The sequence below is a fragment of the Eleutherodactylus coqui genome, chromosome 5, assembly GCF_035609145.1.
Source record: "Eleutherodactylus coqui strain aEleCoq1 chromosome 5, aEleCoq1.hap1, whole genome shotgun sequence".
Classification (NCBI taxonomy): domain Eukaryota; kingdom Metazoa; phylum Chordata; class Amphibia; order Anura; family Eleutherodactylidae; genus Eleutherodactylus; species Eleutherodactylus coqui.
In genome coordinates, this window is record NC_089841.1 from 256792593 (window position 1) to 256813275 (window position 20683).

At 43.3% G+C, this 20683-nt stretch overlaps 1 protein-coding gene across 1 annotated transcript in view; it reads left to right on the forward strand.

Moving 5' to 3' along the window:
* INSR (insulin receptor) overlaps positions 1-17781 on the forward strand; it is a 97201-nt gene extending 79420 nt beyond the window's left edge. Inside the window, exons 14-21 of the mRNA XM_066604559.1 lie at positions 368-467; positions 7685-7752; positions 9779-10008; positions 11533-11643; positions 11891-12050; positions 13186-13315; positions 15078-15212; positions 16427-17781. Of these exons, the coding sequence (XP_066460656.1) occupies positions 368-467; positions 7685-7752; positions 9779-10008; positions 11533-11643; positions 11891-12050; positions 13186-13315; positions 15078-15212; positions 16427-16754 (1262 nt within the window). The 3' untranslated portion in view covers positions 16755-17781. The remainder of the gene's footprint in view (positions 1-367; positions 468-7684; positions 7753-9778; positions 10009-11532; positions 11644-11890; positions 12051-13185; positions 13316-15077; positions 15213-16426) is intronic.
* The last annotated feature ends 2902 nt before the right edge of the window (positions 17782-20683 follow it).

Consider the following 20683-nt stretch of genomic DNA (forward strand, 5'->3'; position numbering starts at 1 on the left):
TAGTGAATGGAGGCAATGAAAATCAATGAAATTTAATTCTTCCACGCACACCAGCGTGTGGACACAGCATTTACATATGGCAGAGAAATAAATTGCAGCATGCAGTTTTTCTCTGCGTATGATACAGAGCCCTTCTTTGGGCTGCGGATGAAAACACTGCCCTACACAGGCATTGCAAGAGGACAGCGTTTCGAACAGACCGGGAATTTAAAAAAAAAAAAAAAAATCACATTGCGCGTGTCCATGACGCCAGATTCTCGGACATGCGCAGTGTAGCCCTTAATCTATGTAAAATTTTTTTTTATTTTTTTTTCAGCTGTACAAGGATGTATGTTACCATATAATTTTTTTAACTATGTTTTCTCAGTGAACTACCCAGGTAACATCTTGAAGATCGTCATAGGTCCAGTCCTCTTACTGTTTGCTTTCCTCGTCACTTTGATAATCTGCATGGTCCAGAAAAAGAAGTGAGTGATTCTTGGACTTTCCATACTTGAGTATAGGTAATACTGTAATTAAAGCGGTTTAAGTGATCTATAGCATTCAATGGTTCAAACTATAAAAAAAATCATAAAGCTTTTATTTGTATGTAGATGTCAGAGGGCCTGTTTTTTTATGCGGAATGCACTGTATTTTTTATTGGTACTATTTAATATACTGAAAAACTGTAAAAAATTTTCTAAGTTGAGTGATATGCAAAAAACCCCCCCAATTTCGCCATCTTTGGGAGAATATGGTTTTGATGTACACACTATGACAAGAATGATAACTTTATTCTGTGGTTCAGTACGATCACGACTATACCAAATGTGTTAATTTTAACTATTTAAAAAAAATCTTTTCCTAACATTTACCCTGAGCTTTAACGGGACTTAAACTTAAAATTGTTTTATTGCTTATACAGTATTATACCCATACATGGTATTGAATCAGAATGCCCATTCTGACAGGCAGTTCTTCAAGACATGCCACCGGCCATGCTTTGATAGGCATGTCTAGAAGGCAGCCCTGGGGGCCTTTAAAAGGCCCTGGACTACGATGACAACAGAATGGCACCATACAATCTTATTACGAGGGGGCCATTGGGGATCACCAATTGGGAGATTTAAATTATTTCTCGCTTGTGTCCTTGGGGGACACAGCAAAGACCTTGGGATATAGCTACTCCCACTAGGACGCGACACTAAGCACAAAAAGTGTTAGCTCCGCCTGCTGGCTATATTCCTCCATGCCGACACCCGACTAATCCCTTTTAGCTTAGTGTCAATAGGAGCTGGATGATCTCACCAGCAAGGGCTGAATGGATTCTCAAGAATGGGCCAGGGCTAATGGGGAGGTTTAACACTCCCTTTTAACCCTACCAAGTAGGCGAGCAGAAGTAGAACAGTCCTTCTGTTTGCCTGCTCCCCTCAGAAAAAAACGGAGGACCACCCAGGTACTCCTGTGTGTGTCCCGCCAGCCATAGAGCCCCCCATTAGTCCGTATCAGCATCCCCTCCCCGCGCAGGGCAGGCGATGTTTGGGGTGAGTGCTCTGCTGGAAGTGATGGCTGGCTGACCCCAAGGGTGCTATAACCCGCCAGCCATAGAGCTCCCCGTTTTTTTTGGTTTTTTTTCCGGGCGGTCCACACACCCTCTCTGTGCAAAGGCAGGCGATGGTGAGGATTGAGCTATGCTGGAGTTGAGGAGCCGTTTTTTTTTTTCTTAAAAGAGCGGAGTATACAGGAGCAGGTAAGAAAAATAGCACATGTGGGGCTGATTGTGCTGGGGCTGATTGTGCTGGGGCATCAGTCAGCCAAGGGAGCTCCTTGTCAGTGTTTGCTGGTTCTCTGGAGCAGTCATGTGTGGGCCAGTTGTAAGCACTGCATGGTTCTGGTATGTCCTGCTGCAATTAGGATCATTCTTCTGTGTCTCTACGCAGTTTGTTCTGTGTGAACTGTACTATACTACTGTATGTTTGTTCTGCTTTGTCCTGCTATAAGCAGTATCATTCTGCTGCATTTCTGCGCAGTTTCTGTTCGGTGTGAACTATGTCATACTTCTGTTTGTCTTTTCTGCTATGTCCTGCTGTGAACAGTGTCATTCTCCTGCGTGTATGATGTATCCAGGAGGAACTGATTTCCGCTGTCAGGCGGCATGCCTGCAAGTCAGTGCATGTAGCCCTAGTTGCCTAATGGATAAGGCACTGACATCCTAAGCCAGGGATTGTGGGTTCGTGTCTAATCTGGGGGGGGGGTTGCTCTCCTACCATTCAAAAGCATGTTGTGTTTTACTATGCGGCTTTCGATAGTTTTAGGCCTCATGTCCACGGGGAAAATCAGGCCCGCTACGAATTCTCCATGGAGAATCCGTAGCGGGTCCCTCCTGCCCCGCGGACATGAGCGATGAAAAGAAGAATAAATAAGAATAAACTTACCCGCAGCGGACCGGGCAGGTCTTCTCTTCTTCACGGCCGGATCTTCTTTCTTCGGCCGGCGGATGTACTCGGCACGTCGGCAGCGTGCCGCGCGCATGCGCCGGGCACATCCGCCGGGCCGAAGCAAGAAGATCCGGCCGTGAAGAAGAGAAGACCTGCCCGGTCCGCTGCGGGTAAGTTATCCTTATTTTAGGTCTCCCGCGGATCCAGGCGGCTTCCAAAGGCTTCAATAAAAGCCTGTGGGAGCCGTCCCCATGGGTTCCCGCACGAAAATGGAGCATGTCACGGTTTTTTTTCATGCTCCATTTTTTTAAAATTCACTTTTAAAAAAATGGAGCATTTATTGACCATCCGCGGGTATTTATCTACCGCGGGTGGTCAATGCATCCCTATGGGGTGCGGATCCGCTGCGGATTTAAAATCATATTTTGCCCCTGGACATGAGGCCTTAAGGTACTGACCTGCCGCCATGCGGCTGGGCGGCTTTTCAGGTACGGCCTGGCTGCTGGTTGGGGTAGCAACTTTTTCCTGTGTAGACACGCGTGTTCTGCATGCGGTCACATGGCTTGGTTGGTGCCGCCATGGGCATGTATGTATTGGCTCCCGCGCGTTGTAGTGTGTTTGCATAATTCCTGTTCCCCCACCCCCTCACCAGTAGCAAGGTGTTCCATTCTTGGCGCCATAGCTCCACCTCCTCCTGCAGGTTGATAAAGTAGTATTACTCTCCAATCTCCCCCTACTCAGGAGGGCAAACGCAGTGAACCTTAGCGTGATTCTGGTCCTACTGAGACCTGTGGTTCCTCCAATATGGGGAAGAGTACCTGCACACAGTATGAGATTTACACCGAGCTACAGGTTATCTCGTGTGGTGAACAACAGTGTTCGAGTTATTTGACCTGTGGTACCTTCTATGCCGCTCCAGACCGGGTTGAGCCTACCATATTGGTAGCTTCCCTCTTGCCCCTCCTGCAGTTCCCTGCAGCCAGCCGTAGCGCAGTGTCGGAGTCCAGGATGACACACGGACAGGGGCCGGCCAGAGCCACATACCAAGTGCGCTCTCGCCACACGATTTGCATCCAATAGAGAATACAGGTGAGCCCCGTCTGTTGCCCCTCCTGCAGTTCCCTGCAGGGATTCTTAGCGCAGTGTCCGTATCCAGGATGACATGCGGTCGGGGCTGGCCAGAGCCACATATTATTGTGTTCTCTCGCTACAGTACGAGATTACATCCGGACGGAGAATATCTTGTCTTTATGAACTAAATAAATTGTACTCGAATAAATTGCCAGCATGACTCTCAGCATGGGTACTCTCCACTTGGAATGAGTACCCGGACTTATCGCTCACCGGGTGGAGTCTTGCCTGTTGGTACCTCTCCAGTTGCCCCTCCTGCAGTTCCCTGCAGGCGGCCTTGGCTCAGTGTCCGTGTGCACAATGACACGTGGAGAGGAGCCGGCCAGAGCTATGTATTTGCGCTCTCGCTACAGGCATCCAGCCGGAGAAGATCTCGTTTTGCAAACTAATTGCAGCATGGCTCCGGCCCTGCTGACACCTGTGGTATCCTTCATGTGGAAGGAGTACTTGCACAGGAAGCCTCTGGACTCAGCGCCCCTCAGGTCTGTTATAGACCAGGTTGTGGGCCTTGCCTAGCGGCTAGTTCGTTGAGGGGTGCTGCCTGCGGTTCTCGACAGGCAGCTTTAACACAGTGTCCGTGTCTGACTGCAGGCAAGAAGCACGTGCCATGTGTGCTCTCGATGCAGTACAAGAGTGCATTCAGACTGGTTATCAGCAGTACTCTGGACTTGCTGACATCGGTAGTAACTTCCTTAGGGAAGGTGTACGGGGCATAAGAAGTCCACAAACATATATTTTTTCCCCCCTACACTCTGCAATGGGGGAGCCGTACCTGACGGCTAGCTTCCCTATGGTGGCCGTCTGCACTATCTTTGCAGGCAGCTTTAGCACTTCTCACATACAGGAGTAGACGTGGGCTGGGGCCGCCCGGAGCTGCATACTATGTGCACTCACGCCGCTATGTGGGATGGACATCCAGTCCGGATATCTCGCTTTATCTAGGTATAGTGGTAGGCTGGGGGGGTTCCTCCTCCAACAAGGAGCCTGGGGGCAGTAGATCCATCTACTAGGTCCCCTCAGGTCAGCTCTGACATGCTAAACCACTATGGGTCCTTCTCTTGGCAGCCTCGGAACCAAACCAGCATCCGTTGCTTTCTAGGACTGGGGCGGCAGGCTCAGTCAGCCGTGTCAATGTGGACATGGGTCATCATGTCGAACAGGCCTCACATTCTCCCCTATTATGGATGTCTCTATAGTACCCTATAGTCAGAGCGGTCTGCGACTTCACTCCTACAGCATTTCTCCATGAAGCTTTCCTACGCAGGTAGGAGCACAGTCAGGGAGACAAAGCTTTTAATCAGACTGTGTTAGTAGCGCGCTCACCAGCGAGGCTCACATCTGGCAACTCGGTCGCTTGTCAAGGGGCCCCAGCTCTTTAGTTTCATCCCCTCTTTCTAATGGTGCTAATGTCACATTCAGCTTGCCCGGTCTACTCATCTCTACTAAGCGGAATGCGCTATTGGGTGGAGGTTCTTCGATCTACCTGCTCTCTGCTGTTGCTCCTGACACCACTGGTGGGGCCTTGGATTTCTTTGGTGTTTTCCTCGCACTGGAGCCGGGAGTGCAGGGTTACTGTTCCAGAGACAATATGTTCAGGTTTGTTACGGCACATATTTCTAGAACGGGTGTCTCATTGGAAGCTCCTAGTTGGAAGCCCCTTTTTTTTTTCTCGGTGGTGAGCTGGTTCGCAAACCCTCTTTTTGCTGTCTCTCAGCATGCAGGATGCCTAGGGCACCTGTTTGCGGTTAAAAAGCTGATTTTTGCTTCTTTACACATGCGGCTTCTTGTATATTCCCACCCCTTGGGTACTGCTCTTGAATGTCTCAAAGTCAAAGCTGGGTCCCCCAATAATACGGGTGCAATAGAGATTTTAGGTAAGTTTCTTACAAAATCTAGTATTTTTTTTTTTTTGGGACCTGGTCATCCAAATGATGATTAAGGCTAGGACGCCGCCCTCGTCGAGGTTATATCATCGCATGTGGAGAGGGTCTGCCCTTTGGCAGGGGGTTTTTCACCTTATGTGTTTTTCCTTGGCCCTTCTGTCCTTTCATCAGGATGGGCTGGAGATGGGGCTCAGCCTTAGTTTCCTCAAGGGACAGATTTCCGCCTTGTCTGTCCTTTTTCAGCGCCCCCTGGCATCCAGATCAGCTGTGCGTACTTTCTTGCTGGGAGTCGCTCACACCGCACCCCCATTTCGCTCCCCGTACCACCTTGGGATTTGAATCTGGCCTTGCACACCCTACAGGCTCATCCATTCGAACAATTAGCAAGGGTACCATGGCGGTTATTATCCTGGAAGGTAGCCCTAATGGTGGCGGTTACTTCCCTCCGAAGGGTTCCGAGGTCACGGCGAAGCCACCCTTTACAGTGTACCACGAGGATGGGGTTGTATTGCGTCCGATTCCTTCTTTTCTCTCCAAGGCGGTGTCGTCTTTCTATATCAATGAGGACATTGTGCTGCCATTGCTCTGTCTGGTGGCAGTCCCCCCAAGATGACGGGCTCTGCACGCTTTAGACCTAGTGCGAGCTCTGAAGATCTATTTGAAACTTCGTCATTTCAACGTTCTAAAACTCTATTCGTGATACCGGAGTGTCTGCGGCGTGCTCTCGCGGCCTCCAAAAGTCGTCCTCTCACGCCGGATTCACTCATTGCTGCTTGAGGCCTACCCGGCTATGGGTAAGACACCACCATTTCGGGTGACAACACTCTGCCAGGGCGGTGGGAGCCTCATGGGCGGTCGGCAATGGTGCCTCCACCTTGCAAGTGTGTAGGAGGGCTCCTGGTCGTTCATACACACTTTCTCTAAGTTCTATCGAATGCACACTTTTTTGCGTCCGCCGACGCTTCACTAGGCGGAAGGTTACAGGCGACTGTAAACTGACCACGTGTGTTGGGGATTTTCCTTTTTCCCTACCTCTGGGACTGCTTTGGAATGTCCCAAGGTCTTTGCTGTGCCCCCCAATGACACGAGCGAGAAAAGAGGATTTTTTTTTTTAACTCACCATAAAATCTTTCTCGTCTCGTCATTGGGGGACACAGCACCCACCCTTTCTTCTTTTCAATATGACACCGTTTTTTTTTATCCTGGCTAGGACCCTCGTTCTGTAGGGTTGCACAGTGCTGTGTTTTCATTACAGTTAGAACCTTTGCGTCATATTGCTTACTATTGTTTTTTTTCCGTTCCCGCATGGCTGCTCCTACTGCTGGCATACAAACTGATTAGCCGGGTGTCTGCAGGGAGGGATATAGCCAGCAGGCGGAGCTAACACTTTTTGTGCTTAGTGTTGCCTCCTAGTGGCAGTAGCTATATCCCAAGGTCTTTGCTGTGTCCCCCAATGACGAGAAGGAGATTTTACGGTGACTAAAAAATCCTCTTATTACTGTCAGAATTGAATTAAATGCAAGTTTCTCCAAAACTAGTCCACACAGCACTGTAATCAGTGTGCTGTGAGGGCTGCAAAAAGATGGCGACAGTCTCTTGAGGCTACCTACACACAGGCAAGCTCGATATCAGACTGAGAAACTTGGCCCGATATGGTGCTTGTGAATGTGTGCCTTACCCATGGTTTTTCTTTTTTTTCCCCCTTTTTTCTCCTCGGCAGAACCGCCTCTGAAATACCGACCATCTTGCGCGAGTTTTATACAGGATTAGAAATGCTTCCCATTGATTTCTATGGGAAACTTCGCATGCACATCGCACAGCATGCCATGCAATGCATTAAAGGTCCTATTGAAATCAATGGGCGATGCGTTCTGTGGAACGTCCAACGATAGCACATGCAGTCATTTTTTTCCTGCACCGCTTTTGTATATGACTTCATTTAAAAGAATTGGGGGTTCAGATTTACGTGACATTTGTGCCTCTTGTAAAGTACACATCTTGTGTGAGTTTTTTGGCCGCGTGAAACAAGCTTGACATTTTCTTCTGTCCTCAGTCGCTTCCCTCATATGTGTGATGTTTTTACCATTTTGTCCTTAGTGATTCGTGTTTTTACCATTTTATCCATTATTCTTTGACTGACCTATAATGCGTGGGCTACTATTCTAATCCCATTACCGATCATGTCCATATTTATCTGCTGAAAGATGGCTTTCTAGAACATTCTTTAATCAGTTATTTGATGTTTTTACATAGAGATGCAGAAGGCCCGACGGGACCGTTGTACGCATCCTCTAATCCTGAATATCTAAGTGCTAGTGAAGGTGAGTTCAGTCTACCTGGGCCCATATTTTCATGGTTAATAAATTGCAGGAACTTTCAAATATCAAGAGAGCCTTAAAATGATTGATTGAACCTGTTCATTCTATCTAGCAGTTGTCATAAATGCCTGAAGAAACACAGCAAGCAGTGCTATTTCTCCAGTAAAATGATGGAAAGTGTGTGGAACCCATTGTAGTCAGTGAGTTCCCTCAGATGCACCCGGTTCGGTCATTTTGACAAGCAGGCTGTTCTATTTTCCTTCCTTTGCTCCATAACTGAGCAGAAGCACTGAAATCTGAATAAACCCCAAGGGCGCTTTTATTGTGCGAATATTTGTTGGATTAAGCATATTTGTTTGGCGATTAAGGGAGATTGAATAAATCCTCCACAGTGCCACCTATTGAAAGGCAGCATTCCTTCAAGCCAAAGTCAGACTTTTTATACAAGCCTTGTTACAATGACCAGGAATTACAAGCAAAGCCAGACTCCATGCACAGACAGCTGTTTCAGGGTTTTTGCCCTTCATCCGTGTACAGTAGGAGTCTGGCTTTGCTAGTGAGAGGCCTGGGACGGGGGTCAGAAACGCTCTTTTCTCCTTAGGGAGAGCAACTATATACTATAAACTAAGTGAGGAGACTCAAATGGCCACGCACGCTCCTCTGGGTAATATGCAAATAAGGGAGATTGAATAAATCCTCCACAGTGCCACCTATTGAAAGGCAGCATTCCTTCTAGTCAAAGTCAGACTTTTTATACAAGCCTTGTTACGATGACCGGGAATTACAAGCAAAGCCAGACTCCATGCACAGACAGCTGTTTCAGGGTTTTTGCCCTTCATCAGTGTACAGTAGGAGTCTGGCTTTGCTAGTCAGAGGCCTGGGACGGGGGTCAGAAATGCTCTTTTCTCCTTAGGGAGAGCAACTATATACTATAAACTAAGTGAGGAGACTCAAATGGCCACGCACGCTCCTCTAGGTAATATGCAAATAAGGGAGATGGAATAAATCCTCCACAGTGCCACCTATTGAAAGGCAGCATTCCTTCGAGTCAAAGTGGGACTTTTTATACAAGCCTTGTTAATGACCGGGAATTACAAGCAAAGCCAGACTCCATGTACATGCAGCTGTTTCAGGGTTTTTGCATATTACCTAGAGGAGCGTGCGTGGCCATTTGAGTCTCCTCACTTAGTTTATAGTATATAGTTGCTCTCCCTAAGGAGAAAAGAGCATTTGTTTGGTGTAAATGCATGCGGCAACCGAACAATTATCGATTAATTGTTAGGTTATTGCTAATTGGATCTTGCATGTCGACCTTAAACATCATGCTGAAAATCCTTTCATGTAAACGGCGCCATAACAATTTGCATAGAAAGCCGTGGCAGAAAGGTTACTCGAGGTGGGAAGTACGAATGTAGGATCTGTCTCAGACAGCGGGTTTTTTAAAAAAAATCTGTAAATATGAAGTGATTTGGAGCTGCACAGAAACCGCAGACTCATCAATTTGTCTTAATCAAGATTATAGTGAAAACCTTTTGAGAGAACGTTACCAATGTCCACGCACCAGTTATCTAGCGTAAAAAAACACAATTTTTGTGCACGGCCACATTTTGGGCAGCCTTAGTTGCGTTTACTATAATTTGCAACGAGATGGTGTAAATTATAGTTGAAATGTAAACAAGCTCGTGGCTGGTATAGATTTCTTTACTTCATGCAGGTATGGCCCAAGATGTGCCTGATGTATTAAGACAAGCGCCAATCTTATGCCATCATGCAGAACATTAAGGCCCAATGTCCACGTGCAGATTTTAATTATAAAATAAGCGCCCATAAAACACCTCACGGCTATTAAATCATCTGTGCATTATTAAGGAAATCTTGAAACCAGAACCTGTTGGGGAGACTTGCAGACCGGAGTTAAGGAACACTGTTGTATACTTGGCCTTTAATAACCTTTTAATGAATACTACACAGTTAAATTTGTCATAGATTTGTGACAACCAAGTTAGTAATGTCACTTTTTTTTCCCTAGTGTACATTCCGGATGAGTGGGAAGTACCAAGAGATAAGATCAACTTACTCCGAGAGCTGGGGCAGGGTTCCTTTGGAATGGTTTATGAGGGGATTGCCAAGGACATAATAAAAGGAGAGGCAGAGGTTCGAGTGGCTGTGAAAACTGTCAACGAGTCAGCAAGTTTGCGAGAGAGGATAGAGTTCCTGAACGAGGCTTCCGTCATGAAGGGTTTCAGCTGCCACCATGTGGTAGGAACTTAAATTTGTACAGAACGATGTTCATTTTTACTGGATATTAATGTCCAATAAAATCCCTATTTGATCTTAAATTATAATACACACCATTAAGGACATGGCCCTTTTTTTCATTTTCGTTTTTCCTCCCCGCTTTCCGAAAAAAAAACAAAGCGTGGTTTCAGAACTCTTATTGATCGACGTAGATGTCTGTGAATTGTTTTTTGTGTGACGAGTTTTTTTTTTTTTCTCTCTCTCCCAATGGTGCTATCTAATGTACCATAGAAATCTGAAGGTTTTTCCAGTGCATTATAAGATGGTGGTTTTTTACAATCTCTTGGAGGGGGTGTCTTGTTTTAAGGCGTATACAATGTAGCAAAAATGACTTTTATTCTATGGGTCAGTACAATTACAACACTACCACATTTTTTAATACAATTTTTTTATGTAATTAATAGTTTTAATCATGCATAATTAGGTTTTTTTTATCTTTGCGCTCTACTACTTTTTCTGTTTTGTTTTTTTTCAGAGATTTTATTTTCTGCTACCATCTTCTGATAGCCATGATGTTTTTATTTTTTCGTTTTTATATAGTTTTTTTTTTATACGAATTGAAGGTTTTTTCTTTTTTAAATCTCATCTGTACTTTTTTTTTTTTTTTTTACCCTATAGGGGACTTGAACTTGCAATCATTTTGATCGCACATACAATATATTGTAATGCCATAGTATTACATTATATCATGATCTAACAGGCAGTCTAACATGGCAATCAGCCCTCACGTGGCCTGATCGCTGCTGTTGCTGGGAGGTGTCAGCTGTGTGAATCTGCCACTATCTGTATGGAGCAGTATCTGCTCCTGATCCCCCTCTATACAGTTTTCAAACTCACAGGACGTAAATGTATGTCCTATGTTGTTAAGGGGTTGAAGGCGTCTCCGGATTTTTAGTCGCGCCACAGAAACAAGATTATTAGAATCCTTATTTAATGATACCTCTGGTCCCCACCGGGACATAATCGCATGGCCTATGCTCTCCATGGACAGGCTCACACAGCATTTATATGCTGTGAATGGAGTCAATGCAAATACATTGATTTTCATTGATCCATTCACACTTGCGTATATACATAGCATAAAGAAGGCAGTATATTCTATTTCACCACGTATTACATGGGACCGAGCCCTATTCTCTATGGGTGCACAATTGCTTTACATATGCAATTACATTGCGAATGTGCGGTATTTATACACTAAGTTAAGTGACAGCGAGAAATTTTAAAAAAGACTGCACATGGCAGCGGGGGGGAAGTGTGATACAGTGTCAAGCGCACTGAAAAACCGCTGCCATATACAGCGATACGCCGGTTTAGATGGCGGCGAAGCACTGCATTATACATACAGCACGCTTGTGTGAGCCTGGCCTTACTGTTAAACATTACTGTGCAGTCAGTGAAGAAAATGTATTGTTTGATGTATTGTTTCTTTTTGTAGCCTGATTATTTATTGTTGGATCAAAGGTACATTGTTGACTTTTGCAGGTTCGCTTGATAGGTGTTGTCTCAAAGGGCCAACCTACCTTGGTCATTATGGAGCTGATGGGACATGGTGACCTTAAGAGCTACTTGCGCTCACTACGACCTGATGCAGAGGTGGGATAGGTTTTCATGCTTTATTTCACTTGTGAAATTACTGTAGAAAAGGAAAAACTGGAAAATGATAATGGTAGCTTTCTTCTGCTAAAAACTTAAAAAGAGAGACTGAACTCCTTTTTACTCCAAATGACTCCATCTCTTTCATCTGTAGACAAGCTTTTGTTGTTCTTCTGAAGGTCGTTACTGTTTCACAGAATGTGTCCGTTTTTTTGTTTGTTTTTTTTTTTTAAACCTTTCTTTCTAGAATAATCCTGGTCGACCAGCCCCTACGCTTGAGGAAATGATACAGATGGCTGCTGAGATATCCGATGGAATGGCTTACCTCAATGCTAAGAAATTTGTACACCGTGATTTAGCTGCTCGCAATTGCATGGTTGCTGAGGATTTTACTGTCAAAATTGGAGGTATTGTGAGATATTCTCTTTCCATATCCTATTTTATATTACCTGTGGGATATGGAGTATTAAAATGATAGAATTTATGCAACCTGTTGGTAAAAAAAAAATTGAAATAGTACATGCTGAGTAATTGCAGTAATGTACAATAGCTCCATTGGTACATTTACAATTTTTCTGTTTTGGGCCACATTCATAGCTATCCTGGGCCACGGTTTGGACACCCCTGCTGTAGTTCTGATATTCAGTTGACTGTTAAAAATGCTAAAACAACTTTGTCATTTTTTTCCTACTCATTTAATATTTTTTGTATTCTTTGAATCTATCATTTTCTCTCTTTCTTGTTTCCTAAGTTTTTGTAGCTAGTGAGTACAGAAGTTAAAACCCTGCGCTCTGTTCCTTCTAAGCCTTATCCAAAACAGTTGCAAAACATGTTGCTGTATAGTATCAAATAATTGATCATAATTAACTATGGTAATTGATGGGTGTAGGGTGACATCCATTGGGTCTAGGGCAGAGAAGAGATTATTTTCAGTATCTTCCTGTTTTTTTTATGCTAGAGTACCACTATCCCTGGTGGTCTGTCACTGATTGGGTTAATGTCAGTGGCCCTTGTGCTCTGGGACAGAGAGAGGGTTAATGTCAGTATCCCCGATGGTTTAGTGCAGAGACAAAATTAATGTCAGTATCCCTTGCGGTCTGTAGTAGAGGAAGAACTAATATCACATATCTGGTGTGCAGGTTCCTCAACCCTCCAGGCTACTGCGATGTCCCTATAGCAGGAAGACTAGAATGGACAGACTGCTCTCTATCACAAACTGCTCTCCATACCTTACACAAGGCACACCCCTCTCTCACACTGATGGTTCAGCTTCTTGTTACCTCCCTGCAGTAATCAAAGCGATGGGCATGGGGAGAAGATGAGAGGGGACACTGTGTAATTACTATATGGCTGCACAGTTTCCTCTGTGATCAGGCAGAAAGCGTCAGAATTTTTAGGGGAGCGCTCAAGCAGTTTGGCAGCACCCTTTCCCTGCCATGCCGATTAAAGCAGATTTTTCTTATAACTTCTCCATATTTTATTTTTGCTCTATAAATCTACAATCTGCTCTTGCCAATCATTGCCTTTATTTTTTTTTCCTAGATTTTGGGATGACTCGTGATATCTATGAAACCGATTATTATCGTAAAGGAGGAAAGGGCCTGCTGCCTGTGAGGTGGATGTCCCCTGAATCGCTTAAAGATGGAGTATTCACTACATTTTCAGATGTCTGGTATGAATTTTAGAGAAAAACCTATATATTATATACAGCTGCTGGGTATTCCTTAAGTTCTATAATCAATATTTTATAAATACTGCAGCATTTTATATATTTATATTACATTTTAGATTTCATATTTCCTTTAAATAAAAGGCAATGTTTAGCTGTAACCCAATCAATTTGCATTCATGCACTTAAACAAAAACAGGTAAAAAACTGTTACTTCTGGGGCCGCCGTGTGTGTGTGTCACTGTTACGTCTGGGGCCACCGTGGGGGACGGGGGGGCACTGAGTCTGGGGCCGCCGTGGGGGAGGGGGTGGCACTGTTACGGCTGGGGCCGGTGGGGGAATTACTGTTACGGCTGGGGTATGTTTACATGAGGTAGAAATGCTGTAGAATGTCCTCAGCGGAAATTTGTGTGGCAAATTCCGCGGCATTTCAGCATCCAAAAAGCAGTCAAAATCTGCACGCTGTCTATTTTAAACAGCCTTGGCCTTTTTAGCATGACTAAGGTAAAATCATACGTCGTGATAAGCCCTGCCCTCTGAGGTGTTGGCACTTTGCGATAAATAAGTGGGTTTTGGGTTACAATTTGGGCACTCAGTCTCTAAAAGGTTCGTGCTTTAGACTAGACCAGTGATGGCGATGGGCATGGGGGAGAAGATGAGAAGGGACACTGTAATTACTATATGGCTGCACAGTTTCCTCTGTGATCAGGCAGAAAGCTTCATAATTTTTAGGGGAGCGCTCAAGCAGTTTGGCAAGCACCCTTTCCCTGCCACGCCGATTAAAGCAGTTGTTTTAGTTTTACAGCCTACAGTGAAATTGAATGTTATCACTTCATTACCACTAGTAGGAAAGGGATTGTGTGATTTAGTAGGTTTATCTGGGGAGGACTATAATGTCTGTCTATTTGGGGGGGCAATTTCATAGATGACTGCTTCCAGGAAGACCAAAAGTATGCAAAGTGTAACAAGTTAACTTAAAGGGGTTGTCCCGCGAAAGCAAGTGGGGTTATACACTTCTGTATGGCCATATTAATGCACTTTGTAATGTACATCGTGCATTAATTATGAGCCATACAGAAGTTATTCACTTACCTGCTCCGTTGCTAGCGTCCCCGTCTCCATGGTGCCGTCTAATTTCAGCGTCTAATCGCCTGATTAGACGCGCTTGTGCAGTCCGGTCTTCTCCCTGGTGAATGGGGCCGCTCGTGCCGGAGAGCTGGTCCTCGTAGCTCCGCCCCGTCACGTGTGCCGATTCCAGCCAATCAGGAGGCTGGAATCGGCAATGGACTGCACAGAGCCCACGGTGCACCATGGGAGAAGACCCGCGGTGCATCGTTGGTGAAGATCCCGGCAGCCCAGCGCGGGGATTCGGGTAAGTACTAAACGTTTTTTGGTTTTTTTTTAACACATGCATTGGGTTTGTCGCGCGCCGAATGGGGGGCCTATTGAATTTTTTTTTTTTAAACGTTTCGGCGCGGGACAACACCTTTTTAATAGTGAATTTAAAGAAAATTTTACAAAGTAGAGAGTAGTGGCAGGCAAGTTGTAGTCGCACGTGGTCTATGATGATATTCCCCTACAACCAAAATTCCATTAGTTCAAGTCATGTTGCATTCAATTAAACGACCACATTGGAAATTTATGTACAATGTTACAATGAGACATTGCATTCTCACCGTGTGTAACCAAAGTCGTTTTGTAGCTGTAGACTAACAGCAAATTACATGTTGAAATGATCAATCACAACAATTTTCCTTTCTTTCAGGTCCTTTGGAGTAGTTCTTTGGGAAATAACAAGTTTGGCTGAACAGCCGTACCAGGGGTTGTCCAACGAGCAAGTGCTCAAGTTTGTTATGGATGGAGGTTCCCTTGAACAGCCAGAAAACTGTCACTCTAGACTGTAAGTTTTAAAGACGAACTATTAAATGAACATTAAGCCTAGAAATCCTGCATTGAACACAGGTTACTTTTTGGCTGCTTTCTTCCATTTTTAGTCTAAGGGGGATTGATGATCCTTTTGTCCTGCCACAGACAGGGAAGAGGGGGGGAGGCTCCTGCTAAAGCCAGTCTAAGGCCACTCTCACACAGGCATCTGTAAAAAATCGCATTTTAAACAGTGTTTTCGAATGGCGTTTTTCAAACACATTCAACAGTGTTTAACACACCCCATCATTGCAATAGGTAATGAGGTACGTTTAAGTGCTGAAATGCACTAAAATGGAGCAAATGTTGTTTAAAAATTGTGGCGTTAAAAACTCTATGTTCATCTGAGAAGCACCATTGAAATCACTGGAGACATTTTGCAGCGTTTGATACGCTGAGCTAAATTCTGTAAAAAAGGTCTGTGTGAGAGCAGCCTGAGGAGAAGTGGACATGGCTGATCTCCTGGGCCTGACAGGTTTATTAATATGTTCATCACCTTTAATTGTAATATGAGACCATTTGCTGGGGGGGGGGGGGGTTGTGCTTTAAATGAACAGTATATCTTTGCATAAAATTACTTTTCATTACTCAGCCAGCCTGTTATAAAAAAATAAAATAATGATGGCTTGATACTACAATTTAATAGAGATGAGCGAGCGTACTCGGATAAGCACTACTCGCTCGAGTAATTGGCTTTATCCGAGTACCGCTGTGCTCGGGGCTAAAGATTCGGGTGCCGGCACGGAGCGGGGAGCTGCAGGGGAGAGCGGGGAGGAACGGAGGTAAGATCTTTCTCTCCTTCTCTCCCGCCCGCTCTCCCCTGCTCCCCGCTGCGACTCACCTGTCAGCCGCAGCGGCACCCGAATCTTTAGCCCCGAGCACAGCGATACTCGGATAAAGCCAATTACTCGAGCGAGTACCGCTTATCCGAGTACGCTCGCTCATCTCTACAATTTAACCATGGCTTCAAAAAAGGTTCTTGTTGCTTTCTTGGCCCCTTTTTCTGTAGAAGCATACTAATGAGAGAAAACCCTTCAAGGAATGTTCTGTGTAATGAAGTTGATGCCGTAGACTACAAATTAGTGAAATTCTATAGATAATGTAAAGTATCAATAACCTCATTCCTATTCGTGACGTAAACAGAAGATGTTACAATAGTTATTAATGTTACCTCTAACTCCTATTTTTCAGTCAGAGTCTGATGCAGATGTGCTGGCAATATAATCCTAAAATGCGTCCCACGTTCTTGGAGATCATTGATATGCTAAAGGATGACCTCCATACTACTTTCCGAGAGGTCTCCTTCTACTACAGTGAAGAAAACAAACCGCCTGAGACGGATGACCTTGAGATTGATTTTGAAACCATGGAAAGCACCCCTTTGGACCCATCTTCGTGTTCACTACGGGATGAGGGGCAGCGAGGAAACCTCTATGAGGAACATATACCTTATACTCACATGAACGGGAGTAGGAAAAATGGACGAATTCTCTCCCTCCCGCGTTCCAGCCCATCCTAACACACACAACTCTGCCCTCTGAAAGTGAACTACCCTCCGTCAAATCTCAGGACAGAACTGTACCCATGGCTGGAACATCAAAACACCAATGCCCTCTTCAGGTTTTGATTGTTTCATCGTCCCATCGGGTTATTGACTGTATGATCTTGTGTGTGTTTGTGGGTTTTTTTTTTTGGTGTTTTTTTTTTTTTTTTTAAATAATCACTTGACAGGCTGACTATTGGACGAAACCGAAACTGTGAAGAGACATAACAGGAGGGAACTCCATTCTTTTCACCTACACTTTATTGCCTATTTATTTCCAGACTAGCAAGGTAAATGTGTGCAATACTTAGTGGAAGAAAGAAGTAGATGCACTTGGATGACATTAAAGCACACACAGCAAACACGATAAAACTGAAGCTCTGAAAGAAGGCAACATTTAAAGCTCGCTCTTTACTTTTTAAGTATTTTGATCCAGCAGGTTGGGAATGTCTGATTTTAGCTTTCCCATACGTTTAAATGGGAAATAACTTGCAGAAAAAAAGTGAAGATATTCTGGATAAGCACGCAGCCAGTATACCTCACATGGAACATCTATTATGGTGAAGTTCATATTACCCCACCCCCCCATCTTCTACTCATTTTCCTGACCTACTGAAATTTTACTACAGTAAACATATGTGTTGAGCTCGTACTTGAGGTGCATAAACTGTGCGCCCTTCCCATGTTCCTTCTGGTACGGATGCATATAGTTTCCTGTTCACCTTGAGGTCAAGAATCTGGGAGATATTGATGGGGTGATTTTTATTTTTTTTTGGGGGGGGTGGGGGTGGGGGGTCGTATAGGTTAAACAATCCTCCGGGATGGTTGGTATTTGTCAGATATGTTCTCAATCAGACCAAAAAGGGAGTGATCGCTCACCATCCTCCTTTCTTCTAAATCACAACCTTAATTGCTTGTGCAGTAAATTATTACATTTTTTTTTATTATTTGCACAAGCTGCTCACAACGAAGATTGAGTAAAGTAATGGAGTTATCCTGTAAATTAGGATCAGCATTTTTTTTTTTTTTCTGTACGCATCAACTTGCAAAAGACTTTTTTTTTTTTTTCTTTTTTTTTTTTTTCCTTTCTTTCTCTGAATGCAAGTGTTTTAGCTATACCAGTAAGGAAGGTATCTGGTCACTAAACGGCTTCTGTATGTGTAAAAGCTTCTTAAATAAGGTCTTGCCTGGCGTGAACTTCAAGTAAAATATAGCAGTTGCTTATTTTCATGTATACGCAATATATATATATAATAATTTTTTTATATATAATTTTTGATGGTAAAAAAAATTCCCAATTAATTATTGGTTAAAATGATTTCTAAATTTATGAACAGAAAGCAAAATATATATTTGAAAAAAAAAATTCTGGCATTTTTTCATACGCCATACCTGGATCAGAAACTACTACTTAATACAATCTGATTCTGATCTGTGCTTGGAGGCAATCTTTTTTTTTTGTTTGTTTGTTTGTTTGTTTGTTTGTTTTGTTTGTTTTAAGGCATGCTGGAATTTGTTTGAATATTTTCAATGGGAAAAAAAAAGAAGATTGTGTATATCGCAAGAAATGTATATATCGGGCTTCTATTACATTTTGTGTACTGAGAGGCAAAAGGAGAGTTGTTTAAAATAATTTCCTCATTAGCACATTTTTTTTTCCTGACCTCCCCAGGTTCAGTAACTTCAGTGCCTGCACTGTGTGTAAGTGACATTTTTTTTTTCTTTTCAGCATTCACCTCACATGAAATAATGGAACTGTAAGATTACCGGTGCTAACAATATCGCTCAGATTGTTGCCTGCTAACACGGTATATTAGAATGCCACTTTTCATCGCTCGGGTATTGAATATTCTCCGTAAGAGATATATAGATATATATTTCTAGATCTATCTCTTTATAACTACCAGTGCCGTTGTTACGATGATCCTTTGATCACTTGCTACATGACCATATACATGGTCATAATACAACTTATAACTTTATAACTTTTTAATTTATGCCATGTGACTGACTTTTCCTTCTTGAGAAAGATGCTTGTACTGGAGTCTATACACAATCAGAAACTTTTTTTCTTGTGGAAATTACATGAGAAACTTGAGCTGAACAGAACTTCATCATGAGGTTGAGCTCCGCACCACCAAATGCTACACGTGTTAGAAGTCAGTTGTGTGACAACTTTTAGCAGCTTCTCGTAAAGGGGTTGTGCCAAGTTATATGGATATTCCCTGTCTAAAGGATAGGGGATACATTTCTGATCATTGGAGGGCCAATTGCTGGGATTCCCCACTGATCTCAAGAACAGGGGTCCTGAAGGTGCCTGCATGGATAAAACGGCCGAAATTGCAGAGTGCAAGCGCCTGGCAATCTCTGGTGCTGTAGTTGAAATGAGATTGGTGGGGGTTCCAGTGGTCGGTCCCCCCCACCCATCATTAAAGTTATCATTTGACGTTTTTATTGTTCAAATAATGGGAGATCAATCTATAAGCTGACAGCAAAGGTTTGCTGCTCTTTCTACATTGTCTTTAATTGTACAAGCTCGTTACGGAACAGCGTTGTGTTTTCCGCTATATAGTTTCTACTGCAAAATAAGAAACCCCCAAGTTGTTCTGTTATTACATATCTGCTTGCTGTGGAAATACTTAACAGGTCACCTAGCAGGCAATCTTGCAGTTAATATTTAAAGGTGTTTTCTCAGACATGAAAAAAGTTTGAATTCTTGCGTATTCTGGCGGGTTCTCGTCTAGCCCTGCAGCTCTGGTGCCCGCTTTCTGGAAGAAGCTGTGAGCAGTTAATGTGCACAGTGAATGGCACTTGACCGCCCACCGCTTCTTCCGGATTCTTTGTGGCGGGTACCTGGCTGCAGCGCTAGACTGGATAGGAGAGTATTCAATTTTTCTTTGAAGCTTCAATCTTTCCTATAACTCCTTCCCCCACCCCCTATGTCCCAGAAAACCCCCTTAAAGGGATAGCATTTTGTTAAAGCTGATCAAGCTGTGTCCACCACTGTCTGCCATTTTTTTTTTGTATAAAAATCCCAGTATTTCATTGTGAAATTCAGCCTTACAGTGCCTATAAATTCTCCATCAAGCTCTAATTTATGTAAAAATTCATCCCCTCCCGTCAAATTTAAATGTAAGACAAAAAAAACACCACAATAGTAAAAACAACGAATAAAAAAAATCAAAAGTAAAATAAAAATGATTAAAAAAAATACACTACACGTTTAGTGGAAATGGCAGAAATAACGGTATGTATCGTCAGGTTACTTTTTGTAATTCAACAGATTTTTCTTAAGAGAGAATTGTATTTATTTTAATATAATCACTGTACAGAAAATTAATTAGCTTTAATAGTGTAAAAAACTCATTTTGTCTATACATATATATATGCGCATGTACTTTTTTTTTTTCTTTTAAAGGATGTGAGGGGTCGGCGGAGCAATTTTAATTTTATTTTTAATCTGTTTTGTTTTAGCACATTATCTACCTCAATATATTCTACATCTATAGTTAACCCCAGATGTGCTGGAAGATGAGGGGATTTATTAAAGCACCAAGTTGTGTGTTTTTTTTATTTTTTAAATAACCCTTTTTCTCAGAGGGACTAAAATGGTTGAAAGAATCGGTCTAGGCTGCGAGCACTCCAGTATGCAACACTTTAAGATTTGGCAATCTTTAAAGATGATCTCTTTTATGGATGAATTAACACTTCAGTTATATTTCTGTAAATTGTTAATTTGAAATTCTTTATATTGATTTGGATGATAAAAAATGTCAAGATGTTGTTTCTGTGTATTGCAAAAACCCATCAAATATTTGTTTTCTATAGTTTATAGCTTGTATATTTTTTGGCCATTGTAGATTCACCCGTATGAACCCAGAAATACATGTGGTTAGGAGCCGGTT